The sequence below is a fragment of the Schistocerca cancellata genome, chromosome 3 (assembly GCF_023864275.1).
Source record: "Schistocerca cancellata isolate TAMUIC-IGC-003103 chromosome 3, iqSchCanc2.1, whole genome shotgun sequence".
Classification (NCBI taxonomy): Eukaryota; Metazoa; Arthropoda; class Insecta; order Orthoptera; family Acrididae; genus Schistocerca; species Schistocerca cancellata.
Genome location: NC_064628.1, coordinates 605,575,440 through 605,599,392, shown reverse-complemented (window position 1 = coordinate 605,599,392; position 23,953 = coordinate 605,575,440). Strand labels below are relative to the sequence as shown.

At 40.9% G+C, this 23,953-nt stretch overlaps 1 protein-coding gene across 1 annotated transcript in view; it reads left to right on the top strand.

Annotated features, from left to right (window-relative positions):
- Positions 1-23,953, top strand: part of LOC126176459 (carbonic anhydrase-related protein 10) — a 1,153,190-nt gene that overhangs the window by 565,430 nt on the left and 563,807 nt on the right. Inside the window, exon 3 of the mRNA XM_049923616.1 lies at positions 8,488-8,624. Within this exon, the coding sequence (XP_049779573.1) occupies positions 8,488-8,624 (137 nt within the window). The remainder of the gene's footprint in view (positions 1-8,487; positions 8,625-23,953) is intronic.

The window sequence follows — 23,953 nt, the reverse complement described above, 5'->3', positions numbered from 1 at the left end:
ATTTGTTACCAAATTTTTTTCAATGAATCTATAGTATGACGCAAAGATTTTGTAACTAGCCGAAATGATGTAGGAGACACACATGCATGAAGATGTAAAGGTTTTCCAGAAAGAGATTCTTGTTAAGGGACATAAATAATGTAGGCGTAGTGACACACATACAACGCTGAGCTAAAATTTTCCAGACTGGAGTGATGTACCAGTCAGCTTTCTAGGACTGACACGTTTATCACTATCTAAAGGAGGTCAGCAGTTAGAGTTAGAATATTTAGTGTTAACTTCAGTTTGGGAGGGAAACCAGGCGGAATTGCTCAATCATGATAAGTGGACCGCTGTGGAAATGCGTTTACTAGAGAACGAGTAATGTACAGTACTGGAATGTCATGCAGGATGAATTTTGATTATTCAAGTAACATGTAAGTACTTCCTCAAGAATTAACCATCCATTCGCTTTGCATCTTCCCTCTGAATTTAATAATCTCTTATCTCTTTTAATTTTTTTTTCATTTCTGCCTTTTAGTTAGGTTTAGAAAACGTATAATATAGGAAATTACAAAGGCAGAAAAAGTTAGTACACCAATAACATCGCTTACACATCAGAATCATGTAAGTTGGGATGCATAAACTAGAAATAATTACTTTTAAATGCATGAGGGCTATACAAAAAGAAAGTCCGATCGGGCGTGAAATAGTAAAACTCCGATGAAGCTTTACACAGATTTGTTGGGCAGTGTGTGTAACAGGCCATCGAGCACGTCAAGTCACACTTTTAAGTTCTGTAACAGGCGATCGACCACGTCAAGTCACACTTTTAAGTTCTGAGCACAGAGTAAACACCCTATAAAGTAGTGTCTTCTGCTAGGTACGCGTACACGCTGAGAGAGTTCGCTTGATTTCATGCAGCCCACATAAGATAACTATCATGCGTTTCCACTTTCATGACAATTCTTTGTCGCCCTCTGCAGGGGCAATGAAAATGCTACTGCATCATTTTCGGTGGGAGGTAACTGACAACCCATATTACAGCCCGTAATTGGTTCTCCTGAGCTTCATCTCTGCTGACATGAATTGCTGGCTATGAAGAAAAAATTTGGAACAGACAAAGAGCTGTAGGTCAGCGTAGAGAATTGGCAGAAAGCGCAGGCAGCTGCCTTCTGTAACTATCGTATTGGAGAGTTGGTAGAACACAACGGCAAATGTCTCAGTCGGAGCGGCGACTATGTAGAGAAGTAGCTGGAAGCTGTAGCTAACTGTTGCAAATAAAATATTTTTGATTTTCACAGTGGTTTCCATTTCGCGACCGATTGGACCTTGCTTTCCGAATAGCCCTCGTAATCCCATTGGATCGGCTAACTGTTTTCTTCTAGTAGACGATACTTCTATATTTGTTAGACAGTTACGTACATTGGTAAACTGTGTTTCTTGTTAAAATGACCTCCAGACGTCATCTACACAACCGACGTTTAATAAATGAAAAATGGGAATTGTGTATTACAGATACGACATTATAATGTTGACCCCAAAATCGCCTCATACATAGGCGAGCTTACTGGTCTGATGTTAAGGTTCGAGCCTTGAGACCGGAAGGTCGCAGCACCGAGCCACGGCCAAACATCGTAATTCTTCTGTCTGCCTTTGCGATACTTATCCTCTCAGTGACGTGAAGATAAGCCAGGAAAGACGCGTGGTTCGGGTTCCACGTCAAACTCTAGGTCCCCTTCCAAGATAGGATTGCTGGGGTTGGGTAAGGGCGTGAAAGTTATCGAAGTGGCGTCCAGTTGAAAGAATTGGTTAACAGACGGCTGAATATTCCTCTTGAGGGACTGTCAGCCACCAGTCATGCCATTCGAATATACTTCACCATTACACACATACACATACACACACATACACACACACACACACACACACACACACACACACACACATACTACAAGCGCGCGCAGTACAGTATACCCACTAGCGTCGTCTGAAATTTATCCAGGGTTGGGGGTTGGGCGGCGGGGTTGGACGAGACACTATAACTTAAATTTTCTATATGAAGGACTTGGTCAGTTTCGAGATTTGTGATGGAAAAAGACCTAAATTTCATAGGTGACACAAAAACCTTACTAAAACCCAGAGAGTAAAAACTCCGTATGGCAAATTTCGAAGGACGAGGGAGGAGGTTAATAGTCCCCCCTCCCCCTCTTCATTATGAATACAGAATTTAAACGGAATCAGATAAAGTTGACGATTCAGGCAGCTCAGGAGCACGTTAAGATCTCTATTATATCTCTTTACATCCATCATTCCCCAAAAGTCTTTCATTTTCTCAGAATGAGCTCTTTTCCTCTCATCTGACCGTTTGACCCCAGTTGTTTCCCTCTATGTTTCGTCTTCCTAAAAAACCTTTAAATTTCTTGACTGCCAATCTGAATCTGACTCTGTTAAATAAGGCCTCCTACTCAGTCAGCAATTCTTGAAGTCGTGTTTGGTTTTACCATGTTATCTGTTTGCCTATTTTGGAAGAACATGTGGATCTCCTTTGTTAATCTGTCTTCTTTCATTCCCTCAAGATATCCACAGAGCATATCACGTATTTTCGTAATCCCATCAGTTATTTTAAGGCAGAATGTATACACAGGGTAAGCACAAAGTCTTGCCCTCATTATAGCAATTTATTACAGAATAATCGTTTGACATAATAATTTACATTTGATACCGTTATATAGATTAGTGTTACTAGTTTTTTTTTTAAGACCACTTACGTTAGTAAACCTCAACGTGTATTCCCTTAGTAGCTCGGAGAACGTCGAGGCGGTATTCCAGTTAACGCCAGGTGTTTCGTAGCATGTGTTCTGTCACAGCCTTCAGTTCGTCGACGTCAGCAACTGGTGTGACGAAGACTGTGTCCTTGATATAGCCCCAGAAGAAAAAGTCAAGGGGCGTTATGTCTGAAGAGTGGGGTGGCCAGGGTGTTGGACCGTTGCTTCCAATCCGCCGATCCGGAAATGTTTCATCCAGCAAAATCATGTACTATCAGAGCCCAGTGGGGGTTGGGGGTGAGGGGTGGAGGTGCTTCATCTTCCTAGAAAATTATCCATGGTTGATATTCTTCTAACTGTGGGGCTTTGATAGTGCGTGATTTTCTGGATGAAACATTTCCGGATCGGTGGATTAGAAGGAATGGTCCAACACCCTGGCCACCCCGCTCTCCAGACATTACGCCCCTTGAGTTTTTCTTTTGTGGCTATATCAAGTCTTCGTCGCACCAGTTGCTGACGTCGACGAACTGAAGGCTAGGATACAAGCTGCTGTGGGTACTGTGTCAGAACACATGTTACGAAACACCCGGCGGGAACTGGAATACCGCCTCGACGTTCTCCGAGCTACCAAGGGAGCACACGTTGAGGTTTACCAACGTAAGTGGTCTTAAAAAAAACTAGTAACACTAACCTATGTAACGGCATCAAATTGTAAATTATTATGTCAAACGGTTATTCTTTAGTAAATTGTTATAATCAGGGCAAGACTTCGTGCTCACCCTGAATATCCTTCTTTGGTTTCATAAGCAAATTGCTATCTTTATTCGTGATTGAACCTAATTTTTTTCGAAAGATATTCGTCTCTGTGTTTTACAAATCGTCTAATGCCATTTTGCATTTGTGACCAGTAGAGGATTTCTGGTTTTACAACGGTATTACGATGCCTTAATTTAACATCTGAAGAAAACGATATTTATAGTACAGATTTCTCAGGTTCAACTATGCTCTTTTCCTGTATATATCTCTTTTTCTTAGAACTTCGTCAGATCATTCCTCTGAGGTTCAGATCCTTTAAGAATGAAAAATATCAAGAAGTGCCATTGCGCGAGGTCTGCTTGTAAGTTATGCTGTTAGGCTCGTAAACAGAATTGTATCAGATCTGTAGTAGGAATTGAATGGAATCTGAGATTGGAAAAGAATCGCCCACCGCTGTTACACTCTTTTCATGGCGGGAGACATCCTGATTAATATTCTAAGGAAGAAAAGCGGTTCAGTATCGTTTCATTAAGTTTTAATGCCAAATGCTACATGCGCTGGCAATGAATTATTCCACACAGTTTCAAGAAAAATACTTGAATTTTTAGTATACGTTGTAACTGTGGCAAGAGGGAGAAACAGCTTGCTGAGAGTTCAGCGTAAATGGGAAATGGAGTACTCGGTATTACCCCTGTTTGCGGAGAATGTTAAAAAATGCCTGTCAACACAAAGGTGTCTCTAGATTACTAACAGCAATGAAGAAAATATTTTATTGGCCAAAATAGAGGAATTCCACACACAAACACACAAATAAAGGTAAAAAGAACTCATTGTAGATGCGGCGCACTTTTCTGAATTGAGTGAACTGATTTAAAACCTTTCAGCGTATTAGTCTTTACTGGCCTATGAATTGCTCTTGCAACTTTGGGTAAGTTTGAAACTACGTCACCGAACCTGTCGTATGATAGAACCGTATGAGTTGCTGCACAAAAAAAATAATAAATAAATAAATAAAAATAAAAAAAATAAAAAGGTGCGACAGATCAGGTTAAAACCTAAATTTTTCAAAACCATATTGTTGTAACTAGACCTATTCCATAACTATTTATCATTCTGATGAGACAACATTCATACAACAAGAGACATTTTGTACAGTGTAAGAGCGCAATACATAGCAGGCCAATAGTCCATTGAAATTTCACAGTTCTGCCCCACATAGATCTTGTTCCCCTTCTTTCGTTATGGTCTCTACCCGCTGTTTCCCCCATTCCTGTTCAAGGCTACAAGAGGTTTCAGGGGGGACAGTAGAGAAACTTTTGTGAAGGAATCCCTGTCCAGAAATGTAGTGTTTCGAAGTAAAATATGTTTGAAGATCACATCTCTTTCAGATCTCACACTCATTCCATACATATTCGTCCAGTCCACACATCCAGTAATTTTTACCTTTCTCAGTCAAGTTTGTCCTGCCCTCATAGTGTGACACAGCTCTCCCCTGGGTCATCGCTCCCGTTTCTCGCCACCTCTCTGACGGCCATGTATTTAACTCAGTATTTCTCCTTTCCTCTTTCTCTAGTTAATCTTCACTACAGCCGCCTAGTGTTAACGTCTCAGTAACATGCTGTGTTACATTCATCACCGCTGTTCTATCGTGTGTGATTCTTTTATCTTTGTTTTTACTGCTTATAGATGCAGTTTCACAATTCCCGTTCAAGGCTTCTAGGAGTTTTAGGGGGGAGTGGGGGGGGGGGGGGGAGGAGGATAGTAGAGAAACTTTTGAGAAGGAATCCCTGTCCAGAAATGTAGCGCTTCGAAGTAAAACACGTTTGAAGACCACATCTGTTTCAGATCTCTCGCTTCACATTCCGCACACAGCGGAAACAATGAACTTTGAACCGCGCGCTCTACAAGAGCCCATAGCATTGGCAATACTTCGGGTACTCGTCGTCGGGTTCTTTTCGACGTAGGAGGAATTTACTTATCAAAGTAGAGAGGTCGGCGCGTCCGTGGAGTGTCAGAGTCAACCGTGCAAGTTGTGAAAATGTCAGTTTAACCACAGTCGTTAGCGCAGTGCTACTTAAACTACAAACAAATCACCTCTTTCCATTCGGAGTATTTTCAGTCTGTGTTCAAGTTCGGCCAACAGCGCTCTCGTACCTTTGGCTAGTCGCTTACATTCAATCTTCTATTTCGACCTCGCACTCGCACAGCTTTTGTCGCTTGTACGTCGTGTTTCGCCAATACGACTCTTGCTATTCTCGACACTCGCCCGTCCTTCGATGCCTGTCTCGTTTGAGAGCTACTATATTGTTAAAGGCACAGTAAATGGATGAGCCTGTGTGCACGCGACAAGTGTATGGATCCTTAAACCTGGGTTAACTTCTATTGGACTTACGGTTTTAAATTTTAACTTGACAGAAGGTAATGGAACCAGTAATATTTTTACGTATGCGTGTGACATATCTAGGAAAATTTAACGAAAAGCTGGCCTCCTACATTTTGTGTTCGTGAATCTTCTGACAAACACAACACAGGAGTTAGATTCAGAGGAGCTGGGTAGGAAGAGGCTGAAATCAAGACAGATATAAAACCGGGAGATGGGCTGTGACCAGTTTTGTTCATCGTGCACAGTATGAAGTGATCGGAAAGTGATGAGCAGTTAACGACGAAATGGTTTTGTCATGTAGGGTGCCTAGCCTTCGCAAAGGTCCAAACAAAAAACTCAAGAACGTAAGCAAGGTAGTCACAACGGTGGCACTGACGACTGCCTATAACAAAGCGAATCACTTTGGCGATTGGCAAACACAAGAAGGCACTGCGAAAAATATGTACAAATACAAGTGACATCGAAAAATAGGGTCAGTGAGGTGATAATAGAAAGGTTGAAAATATATGTCTAAAGGATGTTTCATGGTGGCTACTGTAGGCTTGGGGTTATTGAAAGACGTAGTAGATAAAATTTTAACGAGGAAATCTACCATTTGGATACGAATTATAGTTTTCTGTAAAACCCTGCGGTAGGACTGAATGACAAAAGTTTCTTTTACACTGAAGAGCCAAGGAAACACTACTGCACCTGCTTGATATTGTGTATGACCCCCGCGAGCAAGCAGAAGTGCCGCAACATGACGTGTCATGCACTCCAGTAATGTCTGAAGTAGTCCTGGAGGTAAGTGACACCATGGATGCTGTAGGGCTGTCCACAAATCAGTACGAGTACGAGGGGATGGAGATATCTCCTGAACAGCACGTTGCAAGCCATCCCAGATATGATCAATAATATTTATGTCTGGGGAGTTTTGTTGGCAGCGGAAGTGTTTAACCTCAGAAGAGTGTTCCTGGAAGCATTCTGTAGCAATTCTGGACGTGTGGTACGTCGCATTGTCCTGCTAGAATTGCCCAAGTCCGTCGGAATGCACAATGGACTTGAATGGATAAAGGTGACCAGACAGGATGCTTACGTACGTGTCACCTGTCAGAGTCGTATCTAGAGGTATCAGGGATCCCGTATCATTCCAACTGCACACTCCACACCGTTACAGAGCCTCCACCGGCTTGAGCAGTCCCCTGCTGACATGCTGGGTCCATGGATTCATTAGGTTGTCTCCATACTCGTATGTGTCCATCCGCTGGATACAATTCGAAAAGAGACTCATCTAACCAGGCATTATGTTTCCAGTCATCAACAGTCCAATGTCGGTGTTGACTGTCCCAGGAGAGGCGTAAGGCTTTGTGTCGTGCAGTCATCAAGGGTAGACGAGTGGGCCTTCGGCTCCAGAAGCCCATATCGATGATGTTTCGTTGAATAGTTCGCACAGTAACACTTGTTGATGACCTAGCACTGAAATCTGCAGCAATTTATGGAAGGGGTACACTTCCGTGACGTTGAACATTTCTCTTCAGTCGTCGTTGATCCCCTTCTTGCAGGATCTTTTTCAGGCAGCAGCGATGTCAGAGATCTGATGTTTTATCGGATTCCTGATATTCACGGTACACTCGTGAAATGGTCGTACGGGAAAATTCCCACTTCAACGCTACATCGGAGATGGTGTGTCCCATCGCTTGTGCGCCGACTATAACACCACGTTCAGACTCACTTAAATCTTGATAACCTGCCATTGTAGCAGCAGTAACCGATCGAACAACTGCACCAGACACTTGTCTTATATATGTTTTGCCGAGCGCAGCGCCGTATTCTGCCTGCTTACGTATCTCTGTATTTGAATTAGCGTGCCTATACCAGTCTCTTTGGCGCTTCAGCGTACGTCTCGCTTGGTCAGGCTGTCCGAAGTGCTCAGGAAACTCATATAAACAGCTAATTCCACTCTCCTGGAGGAACTACAGTTTATTCTGTTTACAGATTTCTCCAGAGGATATAACAGAAACATACTGGTCAAGGATCAAAAGGCAACATTGTAGACACTCCGCCGCTCAGTAAGGATTCTGGTTTGCAGTCACAATTTCTCGCCGAAAGATTCTGATTTATGTAATGCTGAAAATTAATTAAAAATATACCGAAAACTGTCACATGAGTCTGAAATGCGACATTCGGAAGAATTATGTAAAATGGATTTAAGCACAGGCTCCAGTTTCGTTAAAAGCCACATAAAATAACGACCAAAATCTTTGTAATCGAGCAACAGTTTTCCGTGGAGAAAGGTTTTAAAGAAACAGAACTCTGCAATAGCTGACTGCAGCCTGTGATTTCACTTCTATGAACATCAAAACATCCAACACGAGACAGCTGCTGAAGTCATAGTTTTGATGACTGGTAAAAGTCGAAATAGAATACGGCTACCAGTTTGTAAACATTATAGTAGTCACTGTTCATAGCCCTTTTTATTTTGACATCCATGTTTCTCACTTCTCCAAGCAATTTAGCTAGTCAGCAATACCTCGATAAACTTGAGACTTCTTATACACGGTTAATCCGATTATTTGGACCAAGGGAAATCAAGGTTATAAGCAAGACTATCCTTGTTTGCAGGTCCAGCGTTCTGGGGTCTAATCAACCCTGAGTGGAGCCTCTGCAACAAGGGCCGGCGCCAGTCGCCCATCAACCTGGAGCCTAACAAACTGCTCTTCGACCCAAACCTGCGCGTGCTGCACATCGATAAGCACAGGGTGAGTTATGACAAATTTCCCTTGGTAATGGAACTAGGATCTGCTCAATCTGTGTGAAATAATCAAAGTGGGCTGAAGGAAATATGACCAAAGCAGAAATTCCTACCTACTGACAGAAGTTTTCAGCATGAATAGGCTGTTGTTGATACCAGTGTAACTTGGGTTTAAGGATATCCCATATGCTATCATCAAGTTGCTTCCCTAACAGCTGTCCATGGTCGGCTGCAGAGATTTTTCCGTATTTTGTTAATTTTTTCACTATTTGCACTCACCTCTTTTTTCCACATTCATTCAGAGGGCACTTCTTCGATGATTGTCATCATCGGTATGGCGTTCTGAGAGGTATTCGAGTCTCACCTCTTGAGAATTTCCTTTTATCTTGAGTGGTCATAACAGTAACTAATAAAGACATATCCGATGTATACGTTTTCTGAATTTTGGTAGCTGTGAGCATACACATGAAATAAGTGAGGACACTTCTCTTAGGGCAGGCCAACTACTATGAATACTTCTCATGGAACTGGAGATAACTAAACCAAATGAAATATTCTGCTGGGCATGAAACCTGCAACACCAGGAAGGATAGCAAATAAAGAAAATTTATTTATTTTGAGCGTACATTATAGTAAAAAGACTATATATGATCCAATTTTTAGGTGAATTGGAGCTGCGCGTGGTTCGAAATTTTGCGTCGAAAACTGTCATGGTTTGGCAGCAATAACGCCTCTAACTAGGCTGGGCATCAACTTGAACTGATCTTGGGTATAAAATTCTATTCTTCTTCCAAAAACCAGTATGTAAGTGAATTTAACCTAGTCACAATTAATAGTGAGAGAGACACACCATTGAAACCCAGTGCTGAATTTAATGAACGCAACGGATTTGCTAATCTTACGAACTATTTTCTTCCTAGCGGCGAATCTTAAGATGGGAGATTGGCATAATAGTTAACATTAAAAAGGATTAAATTTGATTATAGACTCAAAATTTAAATGCGCTCCATGGTTAAGTACAAAAATATTTTGCAATCGCAAAGCATTCAAAACAATTACGAAATTATCAACGTTTCAGTGACGTACTTTCCGATGAGACCTGCAAAATTAAGACTGTCAGTTGGCAAAGTTACTAAATGGTGTGGAGTTCCATAATAATGTTTCATGTGATTATTTGAAATGTATGGTAGCTTGACTTTATGACGATTTCAGTGACTGTTTGTCTTGATCAAGAACCTAAAAATCCCAAAGATCTGATGATACACTGACGAGCATGAGGCAGTGAAAAATATCATGAATTTGAATGACAGACCCATGCTGGTCCTATTATGCTGAAGCCGTAAGCGACGCTCAGCATAATCTTCGATGCAACACGAGCAGAATGTAGCCACCACTTCTAGCTGCCATGAAGTTCGATGCTCTGCAATTGCTGACTGCAGTCTATGATTTCATTTCTGTGAACATCAAAACATCGAGCTCGAGACTACAACTGAAGACACAGTTTGCGTTGTCTAGTGATGACTGGTAAAAGCCGAAACTGCGTACAGCTACAAATTTATGTATATAAATGCGGACGTTGCGGCTACAAACGTTAATGTGATAATCACTGTTCATTATCCATTTTTATGTAGCCTTCCATGTTTCTCACTCCTCTGAGCAACACAGCTCGCCAGCTGAGGACTTGAATATTGGACTCCAGATGGCTTCTGTAGTTGAGAGTGCAGCGCGCAGAGCGCCAATCTCTTCACCTCCAAGCCCCTCAACGAAGTATCTCTTTTTCCAGTCTGTTAAAAGCTACATTCTCACTTCTTCATGACAACAAAACTCAAGCATCAAACCCGTAAAAAGTTACTAAAGCTCACTAACAGCATAATTGTTTAACTGAATAGTGCACCAAGAAATGGCGAAACATCAACAAGCCAATAAGCTGAATTTCTCCTCTCTCCTTTTCAAAAGCTTCCTGCAAAGTGTTATGTTCTCCTAGCATCACTTCTACCGCACCAATCAGCGTTCTCATAACCACCAAATAGCCTCACGTTACTCATCCGCTGAAAAGCTGTCCATAAGGCTAGTCACCGACTCTGCTGCAGGGTTTGAACCTTTAATAGGTCAAAGCTGTTACGCCACGATTTTGGAAAGCCATGAGATATTTATCTGCTGATGCTCTTTTCTTAACACGATCCTTGCACCTGCCACCCACTGACAGACATCCAAAGTGGACGTAATGTGTAGGACAATCAAACAATTTAAAATCAAAGAAGGTAAAACAGTCTATAGTAAACTGAGTGAATGTCCAAATCGGCAATAGCCTTTTATTGTACTTTTCCCTGTATGACGACCGGTTATCCACATTGGAGCCATGCTAAAAATGCAGAATAGACCTTGCGCCAGCACACCGCCCGGCTAAGCGACTTTCTGCTCGACAAGGCGAGTCCGTTGCACCTGCTGCTCTCTTCCCCTATAGTTCTGCAAAAGCGTGCTTGCTCTCGGCTCCTTATGGATCATTTCAATGGGCATCGCTACAAGTCACTTTATAACACCACCATATTATTGAATTAGCAATACAATGAAGACGTTACTCCTGTGAAAGGATTTTAATTTTGATCATGACTATGTGTTATGACTAACATATTCGACCGTTTCTCCAAAGATTACTATTGAAAGGAAGCAATAGCAGAACAGATCCAAGTAAGATACTATATAAAATAAACAAAAATTGTATAAAGGAAATAGGTCACCATCCTGGTAAGACAATGCTGCACTAAGTACTAGCACAAAGAAAAGTGTACTATTGATAACTACTTTACTTGATACTGAAATACTATTTTTGCTGATGGGTGACGAGACAGTACATCTACATCTACATAGATACTCCCAAGCCATCGTAAGGTGACTGGCGGAGGGTATCTTGTACCTCTACTTGTTATTTCCCCTCCTGTTCCACTTGCAAACAGAGCGAGGGGAAAACGATTGTCCGTACGCCAACGTATGAGCACTAATCTCTCGCATCTTATCTCAGAGGTACTTACTTAAAATGTTCATTGGCGGCAGTAGAATCGTTGCGCAGTCAGCTTCAAACGCCGGTTCCTTAAATTTTCTTAATAGTGCTTCTCGAAAAGAACTTAGCCTTCTTTCCAGGAATTCCCATTTGAGTTCCCGAAGCATCTGGGTAGCACTCATGTATTGTTCGAACATACTCGTAACAGATCTAGCAGCCCGCCTCTGAATTGCTTCCATGACTTCCTTCATTCCAGATCCCAAACACTTCAGCAGTACTCAAGAACAGGTCACACTAGCGTCCTATATGTGGTCTCCTTTACAGGTGAACCATACTTTCCTAAAATTCTCCCAATAAACCCAAGTCCATCATTCGCCTTCCCTGCACAGTTCTCACATGCTCGCTCCACTTCATATCGCTTTGCAACGTTACGCTCAGATATTTAAACGACTTGACTATCTCAAGCAGAGCACTACTAATATTGTATCCGAACATTACGAGTTTGTTTTTCCTACTCACCAGCATTAACTTACATTTTTCCACATTTGGGGCTAGCTACAATTCATCACACCAACGGGATATTTTGTCCAAGTCGTCTTGTGTGTTCCTGTAGTCACTCAACGTCGATACCTTACCGTACACCACGGCATCATCAGCAAACCAACGCGGTTTTCTGCTCACTCTGGCCGCCAAGCCATTTATGTATACAGAGAACGACAGCGATACTAACACACTTTTCTGAGTCACTCCCTCTGAAGACTTTAGCAAGCAGCATACCAGTGGTTTGGCATGAATAAATCGAGAGGAGTAGGAAAATTTTTTTGTCAACAACCGACTCACAGTAGCACCTACTATCTGTATAATAAAGATGCAGATGATTTACTACTGGTAGAGCACTAGCAACTTGGACATGAGATTCTTTTATGAGGTTAATTATTGGAAAATACTATCATCGAATGATTTTTCAGATAAGTAGATCACTTGTACTGATTATCATTTGTACTCTCAGAAAGATTCACTTCCTTATACTATTTAGCTGAAATGGGCCCCTTAAGTCTACTAGCCAATAACTATTATGCATGAACACATCTTTTGTGCAGGTAACTGTAATGATATAGTGAGGTTCCAACAAGACCTTTAGACTGAATACTTTAAATTTTATCTTTCTAAATGTACTTTGGTGAAAATTCAACTATCCATTTTGGTAAATTACGTGGAGTGTTTTCATCACAGAGTCCCCCTGAATTATAATATAGATTACTACTCCACAAAGTTTGTTAATTTTTCATAATGAAGGTAATAGCTTTTCCAAATCAATAAAATATGATACTCGAAAATAGTGCAACGGTGCAGCACTTGGGATAGGAGCCTGTCTAGCTTAACGACGATGGTTAATGTACAAGCACTCAAAACAAAGTTTACAGAACACGAACTTATTATTGCAAAAGGAATTGTACAGCCGGTCCATGCACTTATACAGTGCTCAACTGATAATTTGAGTTGAAGGCGATGGCAATGTCAATCTGTTGGGGCTATTCAATAAAGACAGCAAAAGTATCTGTGGCTTTTGCTGTGTAACAAGCTCTGAAAATTCTCTTCTTAGCTTCGGATGTTCTTAGTACACAGCTAACAAAAGTTTTCTATGAATAATAATCCAAACTGCTTCCACATATGAGTCTGTGTTATGTAATCTAGCTGTTCTTCTAGTCTCGTTCACTTAACAAGATACGAAGACTTCGCCTGCAAGGCACCAACTAACTCTTGCCACAAAGGAGTCTTGCAGTTAGACAGCCAGATCTTCCTTTTATATTCCCAGCAAGCCAGTTTTATTGCTGAGGGACTTCCTTTCACGTTTTACTGTTTTCAAACCTACTGTTCCTGTGGATGAACCAGCATTACAAGGAATGTTTTAACATTTCCATTCTCTTACAGAACATTTATTTTGTAATTACATCCATAGATTAATTACAGTTTCATAAATGGTCACAAATAATGAATAAAATATGAGACACATGTTACATCAAAGTGCTTGATAGTACAGACAGTGATGTTGGATAAGATAAATACAGGTAACTTTGGTGCTAGTGTTACATATGCTCCACGTTGCAGTGATGTTTCCTCTACGGATACATCAATGAATCATCCATAATACCTCAAATAATGTGGGGTAAGAAAAAGATTGCAAACATATGACAACAGTGTTCACTTTATATAATCATCATAATCATCATTAGTAATCTGCTGAAAGGCGGGTTTTCACATGGTAGTTCTCCAGGCTGTCCGGTCTTCTGCCATCCTCTTCAGGTCTGCATAATTTCCTCTTCCCGTTATGTCGTGTATCATCTTGTATCTCCTTCTTCCTCTCAGTCTTCTCCCACAAAACAATCCTTCCAAAGCATCTGCTAGCAAGCACTCTTTTCTCAATGAATGTCCCAACCATTTCTTTTTCCTTTCTCTTACAACCTTCAGCAGACATCTTCTCTCACCAACCCTTTCCAATTTGTTTCATTACTCACTCTTTCCATCCAGCTCATTCTCTCCAATCTCCTCCACATCCACATCTCAAATGCTTCTAACCTTTTTTCATCCTCTTGTCTCAGCGCCCATGTTTCTGCCTCATATAGAGCCACACCCCAGACAGAACATTTGCCAAGCCTTTTCCTTAGACCTTTATCTAATTTGCAAAATAAGAGTCTCCTCTTTCTGTTGATTGCCTCCTTCAAGTTTTCACCTCCTGGTGACATCTCAAGTCTTCTGTTATTGTGTTCCAGGATATTTAAATGTACTTACTGGACTAACAGTAGATTGTCCTATTTTAATATTGGCAGTCTGCTTCTTGTACTGATGACCATACTCTTTGTTTTTGCTGTGTTTATTTGCATCTCATATTCCACACAAGTTTCATTCAATCCTTCAGCATGTTATTCACCGTCCAGTCATTTTCTGCCGCTAATACCATGTCACCAGCAAATCTTATACATTCTATTCTCTTTCCACCAGTACATATTACTCTTTTCTTATCTAAGCCTTTCGTAATAATCTCTTCAAAGTATGCGTTAAACAACAGTGGGGAAAGGCAACAACCTTGTCTACCACCTTGTCCAATGCTGCTTCCTTCTGACATTTCATTTCCAATCCTTATTCTTACATTCTGGTGTAAATATAGATTCTGTTTCAGTCATCTCTCTTTCAAATCTACTCCTTTCCTCTTCAAACTATGCATCAGCATGTTCCATTGAAGTCTGTCAAAAGCCTTTTCTAAATCTATAAAAACAGCAAAGGTTTCTCTACCTTTTTCCATATATCTTTATCCTATAGTTCTTAACAGGCCAATAGCATCTATTGTTCCTTTTCCTCTTCTAAATCCAAACAGCTACTCTGCCATCCCTCTATCCAGCTTGCCATATTTTCTTCTAATCAACACTCTCAGCAATACTTTAGTTGCATGAGAAATTAGACTGATGGTCCTATGCTCTTCGCATTTTTAGTGTTTCTCTTTTCCTCTGTTGGTATCATAACTATTGCAAGGAAGTCCTCAGGCCATTCCCCTTTGTCATATATCTCATTACAGAGGTAGATTATTTCTTTTCTTGCCTTGTTCCCCCGATTCTTCAACAGTTCTGCTGGAAAATCATCAGTTCCACATGCCTTCCCATTCTTCATCTGCTTCAGTGCCTTTTCTACTTCTGCTTCCAAGATGGTAAATCCCTTTCCATCTTCCAGCACATCTTGCCCCTCTTCAACCTCATTTTCGCTTTGTATTTCATCCCCATTATACGGACATTCAGTATATTGTTGCCATCTGTTCAAAACCTTTAGTCGTCCTTCAGCTAGAGTACCATCCTCTCTTTCTATTTCCATATTATTCCTCTCTCTTTTACGTTCAAAAACTATCTCACTAGCCACTCTCTACATCATTTCATACTTTTCCTCTTTCTCCATTTTCTCTATTTCATCGCATTTCTGTTTCATCTACTTTTCCCTTGCTTCTTCAGTTTCCTTCTTAATTCATTATGCAGTTTCCTGTACCTCTTTCTGCCTTCTTCAATATCTACATTTTTCCACTTTCTCTGCGCTTACACCTTCTTCAACATGTTTTCTGTTATCCATTCTTTCATGGTACTTTGGGATACTCTAATTCCTAGTACTTCTTTGGCAGAGTCCATGAGTCCTTCCCTCATTTTTATCCATTTGTCATTAACACTTTCATCAACACTACCTCTCTCTCATAAGTTTGTTTTGCATCTGATGCTTCTCCTACCTCGTTGAGTCTTTCTGTGTGTAGTCTTTCTTTTGATTTACCTCTAGAGTCTTTTTTCTACTTCACTTGTATTTCTCCCAATATTAGATTGTGGTCTAAATTTATATCCGCTCCTGGATAAGCTTTGGCATTCTTCAAACTTCCTAAATCTTTTTTCTATCAGGACATAGTCCAACTAATATCTTTCCCTATTCAAATTGGGTTCAAATGGCTCTGAGCACTATGGGGCTTAACATCTGAGGACATCAGTCCCCTAGAACTTAGAACTACTTAAACGTAACTAACCTAAGGACACCACACACATCCATGCCCGAGGCAGGATTCGAACCTGCGACTGTAGCGGTTGCGCGGTTCCAGACTGTAGCGCCTAGAACCGCTCGGCCACTCTGACTGGCTATTCAAATTGGATATCCATGTGTAACGTCCCCTTTTGTGATGTTCAAATGATGTGTTACCCACTGCTAATGAATTTTCTTTGCAGAAAATATTTAATCGTTCACCTCTGTCATTTCTTATTCCTACTGTATCTTCATCTTTTCCTTCATCCATCATTGCATTCCAGTCCCCCTTGATGATAATGCAGGCGTTTCTATTTTCTTTCTCGATGAGTTCTCCTATTTTCTCATAACATTCTTCCACTTCCTCATCTCTATGCTGGCTGGTTGGCATATATACCTGCATTAACACCAAATCTCCTGAACTACCCTTCAGTCGTATCATCATCAGTCTTACATCAATATATAGTACTAGCTTACCTTACTTTCCAGCTTTTGCACTGTCAATATTCCTACTCCGTTTTCACCACTCTTGATTTCCCCTGAGTAAAAGAGCTTATAATCTCCACTTTCTATCTGCGCATTCTCTCCCCATCTCATTTCACACATGCCAAGGATATCTAATCTGTTCCTTTTTATCTCCTGTTTTGCATTCTCTACCTTTCCTGCTTCCAGTAGTGTCCTCACATTCCTTGTTCTAATTCTTATTTTTCCTTCCTTCACTGTCCCTTCCTTCCTTTGAAATATGTCTACTCTCAATGTGTTCCCCTCCCAGAGATCCGAATGAGGAAAAATTTTAACTCTGGAATCTTTCACATGGAGAGACATATCATATACTGCTTGGGAATGTAACGTGGTAGTTTCCCGTTACTTTCCTCATAGGCAGTTGGTTACCCAGCCTAAAATCAGCCGCTCACTACGACTCAGACGCTGTCTGTAGCCGCCTCTCTGGAGTGCAGTCGCTATTTGTACTCTTTTTGCACTCAAAGAGAAAAGGTGACTCTTCCGCCAAGCTCACCGTTCCGAAAGACTCTTTCTCCACTGTCGCTGCCGTTGAGGTTTTATACATATAACAGGAAATGACAGGAAAAGGTCATGGTCAGGATAGGTTTGAGATAGGAAAGGGGGAGCGATAGGCTGTTGTGGGACACACTTTGTCTGGCTCCTCCATTTGGCTTGTCTGGCTTGGGTGTCCCTTCTGGTGGCTAAGGCGACACCAGACTAGCCCTCTAGATGCAGAGCACGCAATCCTCCTCGCCCACACGCAGAGTGCTACGTTAAGGCGGTGTCCCCTGAGGAGGACATTTTCTTCACATAGAACAACATTAGCCACATTTTTCCAATACATATATCGTCATAGTTATCTATCTGTGTTACATTGAGCATTGCGAAACGATGAGTATACCCACTTGTGACACATATATAAGTGAACACATAATACATAAATACAGGAGAGAAAATATGGTACAAACTCTTACACGAACATTATTTAAAATTAATTCAGTATTTACAGTTGTTTACTGGTGACATTAAGCATTGCTTTTTTTGTTTTTGTTTTTATTTATTTATTTATTTATTTTGCTTTCAAGGCAGTAGTTACTTTTCAGACTTTTATCCCATCATTTTCAACATATTACCTACAATTTTACTTTGAGTTGTTTATAGGAAAAGTAATTAGGAAAAATTATTACTTTCACCTGTAGATGTTTTCAGTAGCTTTAATTTTTATGCGGTTCAACAAAATAACACAACACTAATTACACATTTCAGGCAGTCACACCAACACCTTTATTTACAAACCTTGTGTTGCCAAGGAAGCACTTGGCTACCGCCTGAGATATCTGGCAGTCCATTTTAAACACCTTGCCTGCTCTGTTCATTTAGGAGGAAATTATGCTGCCCATTTAATATGTGGGCACTCGCCATTTTATTAAGTTGCAGCTCACAGTGCAGTGCAGCTCCTTAACATGTCATTTCACACTTTTTGGAATGTCCATTTCATTATACACACAGCTACATGGTTAAGAATCTGAAACTAGTAGACATATAATAGCAAAACAATGACAGCAAGTCTTCACAACAGTGTAACGTATGCTGCAAAATATAATTTCTAAGAATAAACGTTTCATAACACAGTACATATTATTTGAACCATTTTTGAACCACCTTTATGTATATATATATATATATATATATATATACCGATCCTGTGCAGAACAAATTTTCAATTTGAAGACAACACTAAAATACAAAGCAGTCAGAAACAGTCCGATCATTTGTTCCTTTGTTGATTTCGCAAAGGATTTTGATTCATTTGATAGGCAATCTCTCTTTATTATCCTTGAGGAGCTAGGACTCGATCCGAAAACCCTAAACCTTATCAAAGAAACGCTCACAAACACAACTTCTAAGATAAAATTCCTGGGGGAAATATCAGAGCCCTTCCTGATCAAAACCGGCGTCAGACAAGGTGACGGCTTGTCTCCACTCCTCTTCAACCTTGTCTTAGACAAAGTCATCCGAGAATGGGAAAATAACTGAAGAATCAAAATTACTGGAAGCCTATACAACTAGGAAGATCGAAAGATGGTATTAAAATTTCATGCTTGGCATTTGCAGATGACGTGGCCATTCTAGCAGAAAACGAGACCACAGCAATTAAACAGATAGACATTCTCAAAGAATGCGCCGAAAAAGTTGGGCTACAAATTTCCTTCCAACCAAACTCATCTGCTCAAAATTTGAAACTCAAAAACTGACTACAAAATATGGACAAATTGAGAGAGTTCCATTCTTTAAATACTTAGGCGAGGTCCTAGAACCCACAGGGGGAGAGAAAACTGCACAAAAAGTTCGACTGCAAAAACTGAAAAGAGCATACTGGAAAACCCACAACATCTACAATAAAAAGTGTCTCTCCATTCACTCAAAAATACGACACTACAATACAGTAATCAAGCCCGAAGCACTATATGCCAGCGAAACACTCACACTCCATAGAAAAGGCGACCTGGAAGGCATCCTGAAAGAGGAACGCAAAATTATCAGAAAGATTCTTGGCCCAAAAAGAACTGAAGATGGATACAGGTTACAGTCTCGGAAAACTACAGAAAAATTATCTAACCTCGCCGCAGACATCCGGAAAAGAAGACTAAAATTTTACGGTCATATCCACAGACTCCCAACACCCAGACTCTCCCACAAAATTTTAATATACATTGAAAAATTGAAAACCATACCCTGGATAAAAGAAACCAAAACAGATCTAGCAAATGCACAAATAAATTCTTCAGAAGTTATAAACAGAAATGTATACAGGCAAAAAATCAATAGTTGGAAAGTACAACCCGAGAATGAAGTTTGCAAGAGACAGGGGACAAAATGGACAGAGGAAAGAAAGAGAATTCATGGGGAAAGAATGAGAGAAGTTTGGAGAATTAAAAAATTGAATCGGAAAAGCTTTGCGTGATCCGTATGGGTCCAATCGCACATTATATATATATATATATATATATATATATATATATATATATATATATATAAGGTGGTTCAAAAATGGTTCAAATGGCTCTGAGCCATATATATATATATATATATAGTTCAAAAATTGTTCAAATGGCTCTATGGCTCTGAGCACTTTGGGACTTAACTTCTGAGGTCATGAGTTCCCTAGAACTTAGAACTACTTAAACCTAACTAACCTAAGGACATCACACACATCCATGCCCGAGGCAGGATTCGAACCTGCGACCATAGTGGTCGCGCGGTTCCAGACTGTAGCGCCTAGAGCCGCTCGACCACTCCGGCCGGCTATAAAAGGTGGCATTGAGTGCTTTACTGGTAGTATTTCAGTACTAATCCTCCACGTATGTGAAAGTTTACTGACATTTGTATTATTAATTACAATTTATGACAATACGCCACAGTATTTTAATGCACGTCTGTTAAGAAATAAGTGTTCAGTGTACGATGGAGAGATCTACACTAGGTATTAGTAGAGAAGACGAAAACATAAATATACGAGGCTGTGAACAGATTGCAGTAGATGATTCAATTACTATGGAACAGATTGCAGCAGATGCCTTAAGTACTATAGTAACGGCAATGGTAAGGAAATATCACAATGGTGACATATTGGAAACTGGTTAAATATCATCATAAATGCACATGGGATAGATATTGTTTATAGAGGTCAGCAATCATTCTTAACACCTCTGTCCATAGTTTCTCTGGATTGCTGTGTGTTAATTACTCTTTGTCAAGCATTTTGACCATAACCGTCATCAGATCAAAATAAAACCTAAATAAGAGATTCAGTATAACTCGACAAAAACAGTAAAGTAAAACAAAATTGGTGACGCTATACATAGTACATATGTTTCAGGTTTTATTTTGATCTTATGAAGACATACACATAGAGAGGAAATTGTAAATTCTGTACTTGAAAATATTATTGAGTGGTGTTCCGCAAACCGCCACACTGTCAAATCCAAGAATATACAACATGTACAGTTCTGCACGTCTAGATCTTCAAATAGAATGATAAACATGTGGAGAGGAAGTAGTAACTAGAGTGGAAACATCAGTATTTTCAGGCATCCATATTGATATGAATGTAAAGTGAAACTTGTTTTCGATTTCTTAAAACAAAAGAGTTCAACTACAATTGCATTTCGAATCACCGCATATTTTGGATTCGCACAAATCATTAAGTTAACATATTTCATTCAGTAAGTAAGGAGTAATATTCTGCAGTAACTCTGTACTTTACAGCAGTGTGTGGATCTCACCCACGATCATATTATTGATATCTATTCAAGGAGTTAGGCATTTTGACTACTGGGTAGATATAAGAACTTAAGGTCCTAAATTGGAATGCCAACAGCATTTCTGGCAAAATTGTCCAACTTCAGTTCCTTCTAGATCGACATGCTATAGATGTCGCCTGCATCAGGGACACGCATCTATTACCGACCAACCGATTCAAGGTGCATAAGTACTCTGTCCACAGGAGAAATAAATGTCTCTCCATGCTGTTCATGACAGGCAGATAGGCCCGATCGCCGAAAAGAAGGTGTGGCTGTACTAGTGGTACAATTGGTGTACCAAATATGATCAGAGTCGAGAGTGTCAAGATAGAGTTAAAGATAGAAAATAACGCTCTCACGGTAGTTTCTGCATAAGATCCTCCAAAAAATCATATCGCAACACAGGAACTTCGGGAAATGACTGGTAAGTTGGAGCGTGCTTAGACTTGGAACTTCATAAACGCCAGCGGGAGGGGAGTGAGCCAGTTTTTCGGGGATGATCCCTTCTTGAGACTAATCACTTCCGAGAAGCCTGCTCATGTCACCCACCAAGCGCAGTTCAGGACAGATGTCCTGCGCATCTACCTGTTCAAGGGGCTACCGTGAAGAACTGGCACCACCATCCATAATGAGCCGGACTCAGACCACAGGCCAATTGTCCTCGAACGTGCCACTGTCTAAGACCCAGGCGGGGGAATGGAAAATACAGCATTATCACTGACTGGAAGCAATATAATAGCCTAGTAAGGCATAACCTGAAGGATATACCGAAAATGCGAAACGAGAGAAAGACTGGCTCGGTCGTCGAGTATTATACAACCGCCCTCCAGACCTCAGCTCATGATACACGTACCATGATGGCCATAGAAACTGGTACTAGGGATCTGCCCCTTGACATATGGAGCCTGATCGTCACGAAGCGGTGCATGAGGAAGAATTGGCGACGTTATTGCGTCCCCGACGATCGTCGTCCGCTTAGGAAGTTGGAAGGACAGGTGAAACAGACGCTACAATAACCCAGAGATTTCAGTTGGGATGAAAGACTCAGAGAAGATGAACAGCACATGAACGAAGTATGGAAGGTCATGAAAGCGCAGAAGGCTGCTCCCAGAGTAGATACGCTACTGCAAAGCGGATGTACTGGCAACATCATTGGAGTCACAATTCCGAACGTACGTAATCGAAAATGACGAGAATGAACGGCACGAGGGAGACATAGTCGGACGAGTGGGTCAACTGAAACAAAACACGCTAAGAACAAAGTTCACAACGGTTTCCGAACGCCTTGTATGCACCCACATCAAAGGATTGGGAAACAATAAATCCTCCAGCTTCGGAAAGGTCCGTCTCCCACACCTAAAACACACACCTCTTTCCGCAGTCACCTATCTCACCACAATCTACAACCAATGCCTCTCCCTAACCTGCTTCTAAACCGTCTGGAAAACTGCTGAGGTTATCACCTTACCCAGGCCACATAAGAGCCCATACTTCCACAAAATTTCTGAAATGTATCACTGTGCCCTCCAGGGTTGGGGTTGGGTTGTTTGGGGAAGGAGCCCAGACAGCGAGGTCATCGGTCTCATTGGATTAGGGAAGGATGGGGGAAGAAGTCGGCCGTGCCCTTTCAAAGGAACCATCCCGGCATTTGCCTGGAGCGATTTAGGGAAATCACGGAAAACCTAAATCAGGACGGCCGGACGCGGGATTGTGCCTTCTAGGGAAAGTACTGGATTGTATTATACACTGATCCCTCACCTGATTCCTCGAATACAACATAATCACCCCTGAGCACTTTGGCTTCCAATCAGTACACAGCACCATCCATCAATCCCAGCGTCTGTGTGGAACTCATATGCTGAGCGAGAAACAGAAAACACAGTATAGGAGCGGACTTCCTCGACAACGAGATAGTGTGCAGTGAAGTCTGGCCTGATGGTTTAATATGCAGATTATCGCAGTCAGACGTTCCAGGGCACATGATCAGCATGACTGATTCGTTCCTGGCGGGCAGGCAGTACTCTGTTTGGTAGGAAACATGTTAGAACGATTAGGAGTGCTGTGGCGGTGTATAAAAGCAGTAGCAAACTAAACATCATTGCACAACTGCAGCAACACCTAGATACCCAGCCCCGGATCTACAATATTTCCGAGCGGTGGAAAAGATGATAGTGCCCCCACCCACTCCTAGAGCGTTTGAGAAGATAGAATGTCACAAATTTTGAACAAAATAGATTTTTCAACTATATGTTCATTTTGTAGCGCGCATCTTACTGAAATGTTTGATATATATTATACATATGTTGGAGGAAATGTAAGACATGTTATTTGGTCTTACATGTGACAAAGTGCAGTGTCACACCTTTTCACACAGCATTCTTCTATTGCTCATCACTGTACTTCGTTCTGTGGAATTCGAACGTGTATATTTTGTAATGGAAGCCATCAAACCTATATTCAGGACAATGGAAATTAAAATGTTCTCCTGCGACTCTCCACTCCAATTGTGCTGCTTTGACACACTACCCCCTTAAAAATAAATAAATAAAAGATTTCATAATTAGTACTGTGTGGGATTATTTGTTCGAGCTAAAATTAAGTATAGGAAACATAAAACCAGTAAAGACAAGAGACAAGCAAGACAGCACACATTTCTTCAGTCACGACGTATCATGCTACAGCTTTACATGGCGTGCTTTCATTTCTGCTAAAGACTCTAGTACCTCATCAAAGCTCGTGAAACGTTTTGCTACATTAAAAGCCAAATTGTCTTTTTCTAATATCGAAAAAGCTGTTAATACGAATAGTACCCAAGACTCGTGTGGTTTCTCGACTTTATTACCCATATTTTGTCACTGTCTGCTAGATAAATCGAAATAGGCCTTTATAAAATCACAGTAATTGTTACACACCCCAAATAAGGGAGACTGTTTTGCCACTAGTAGACACTTTTATCTACCTTATTTATATACATAACACGACAAAAGGGGTATA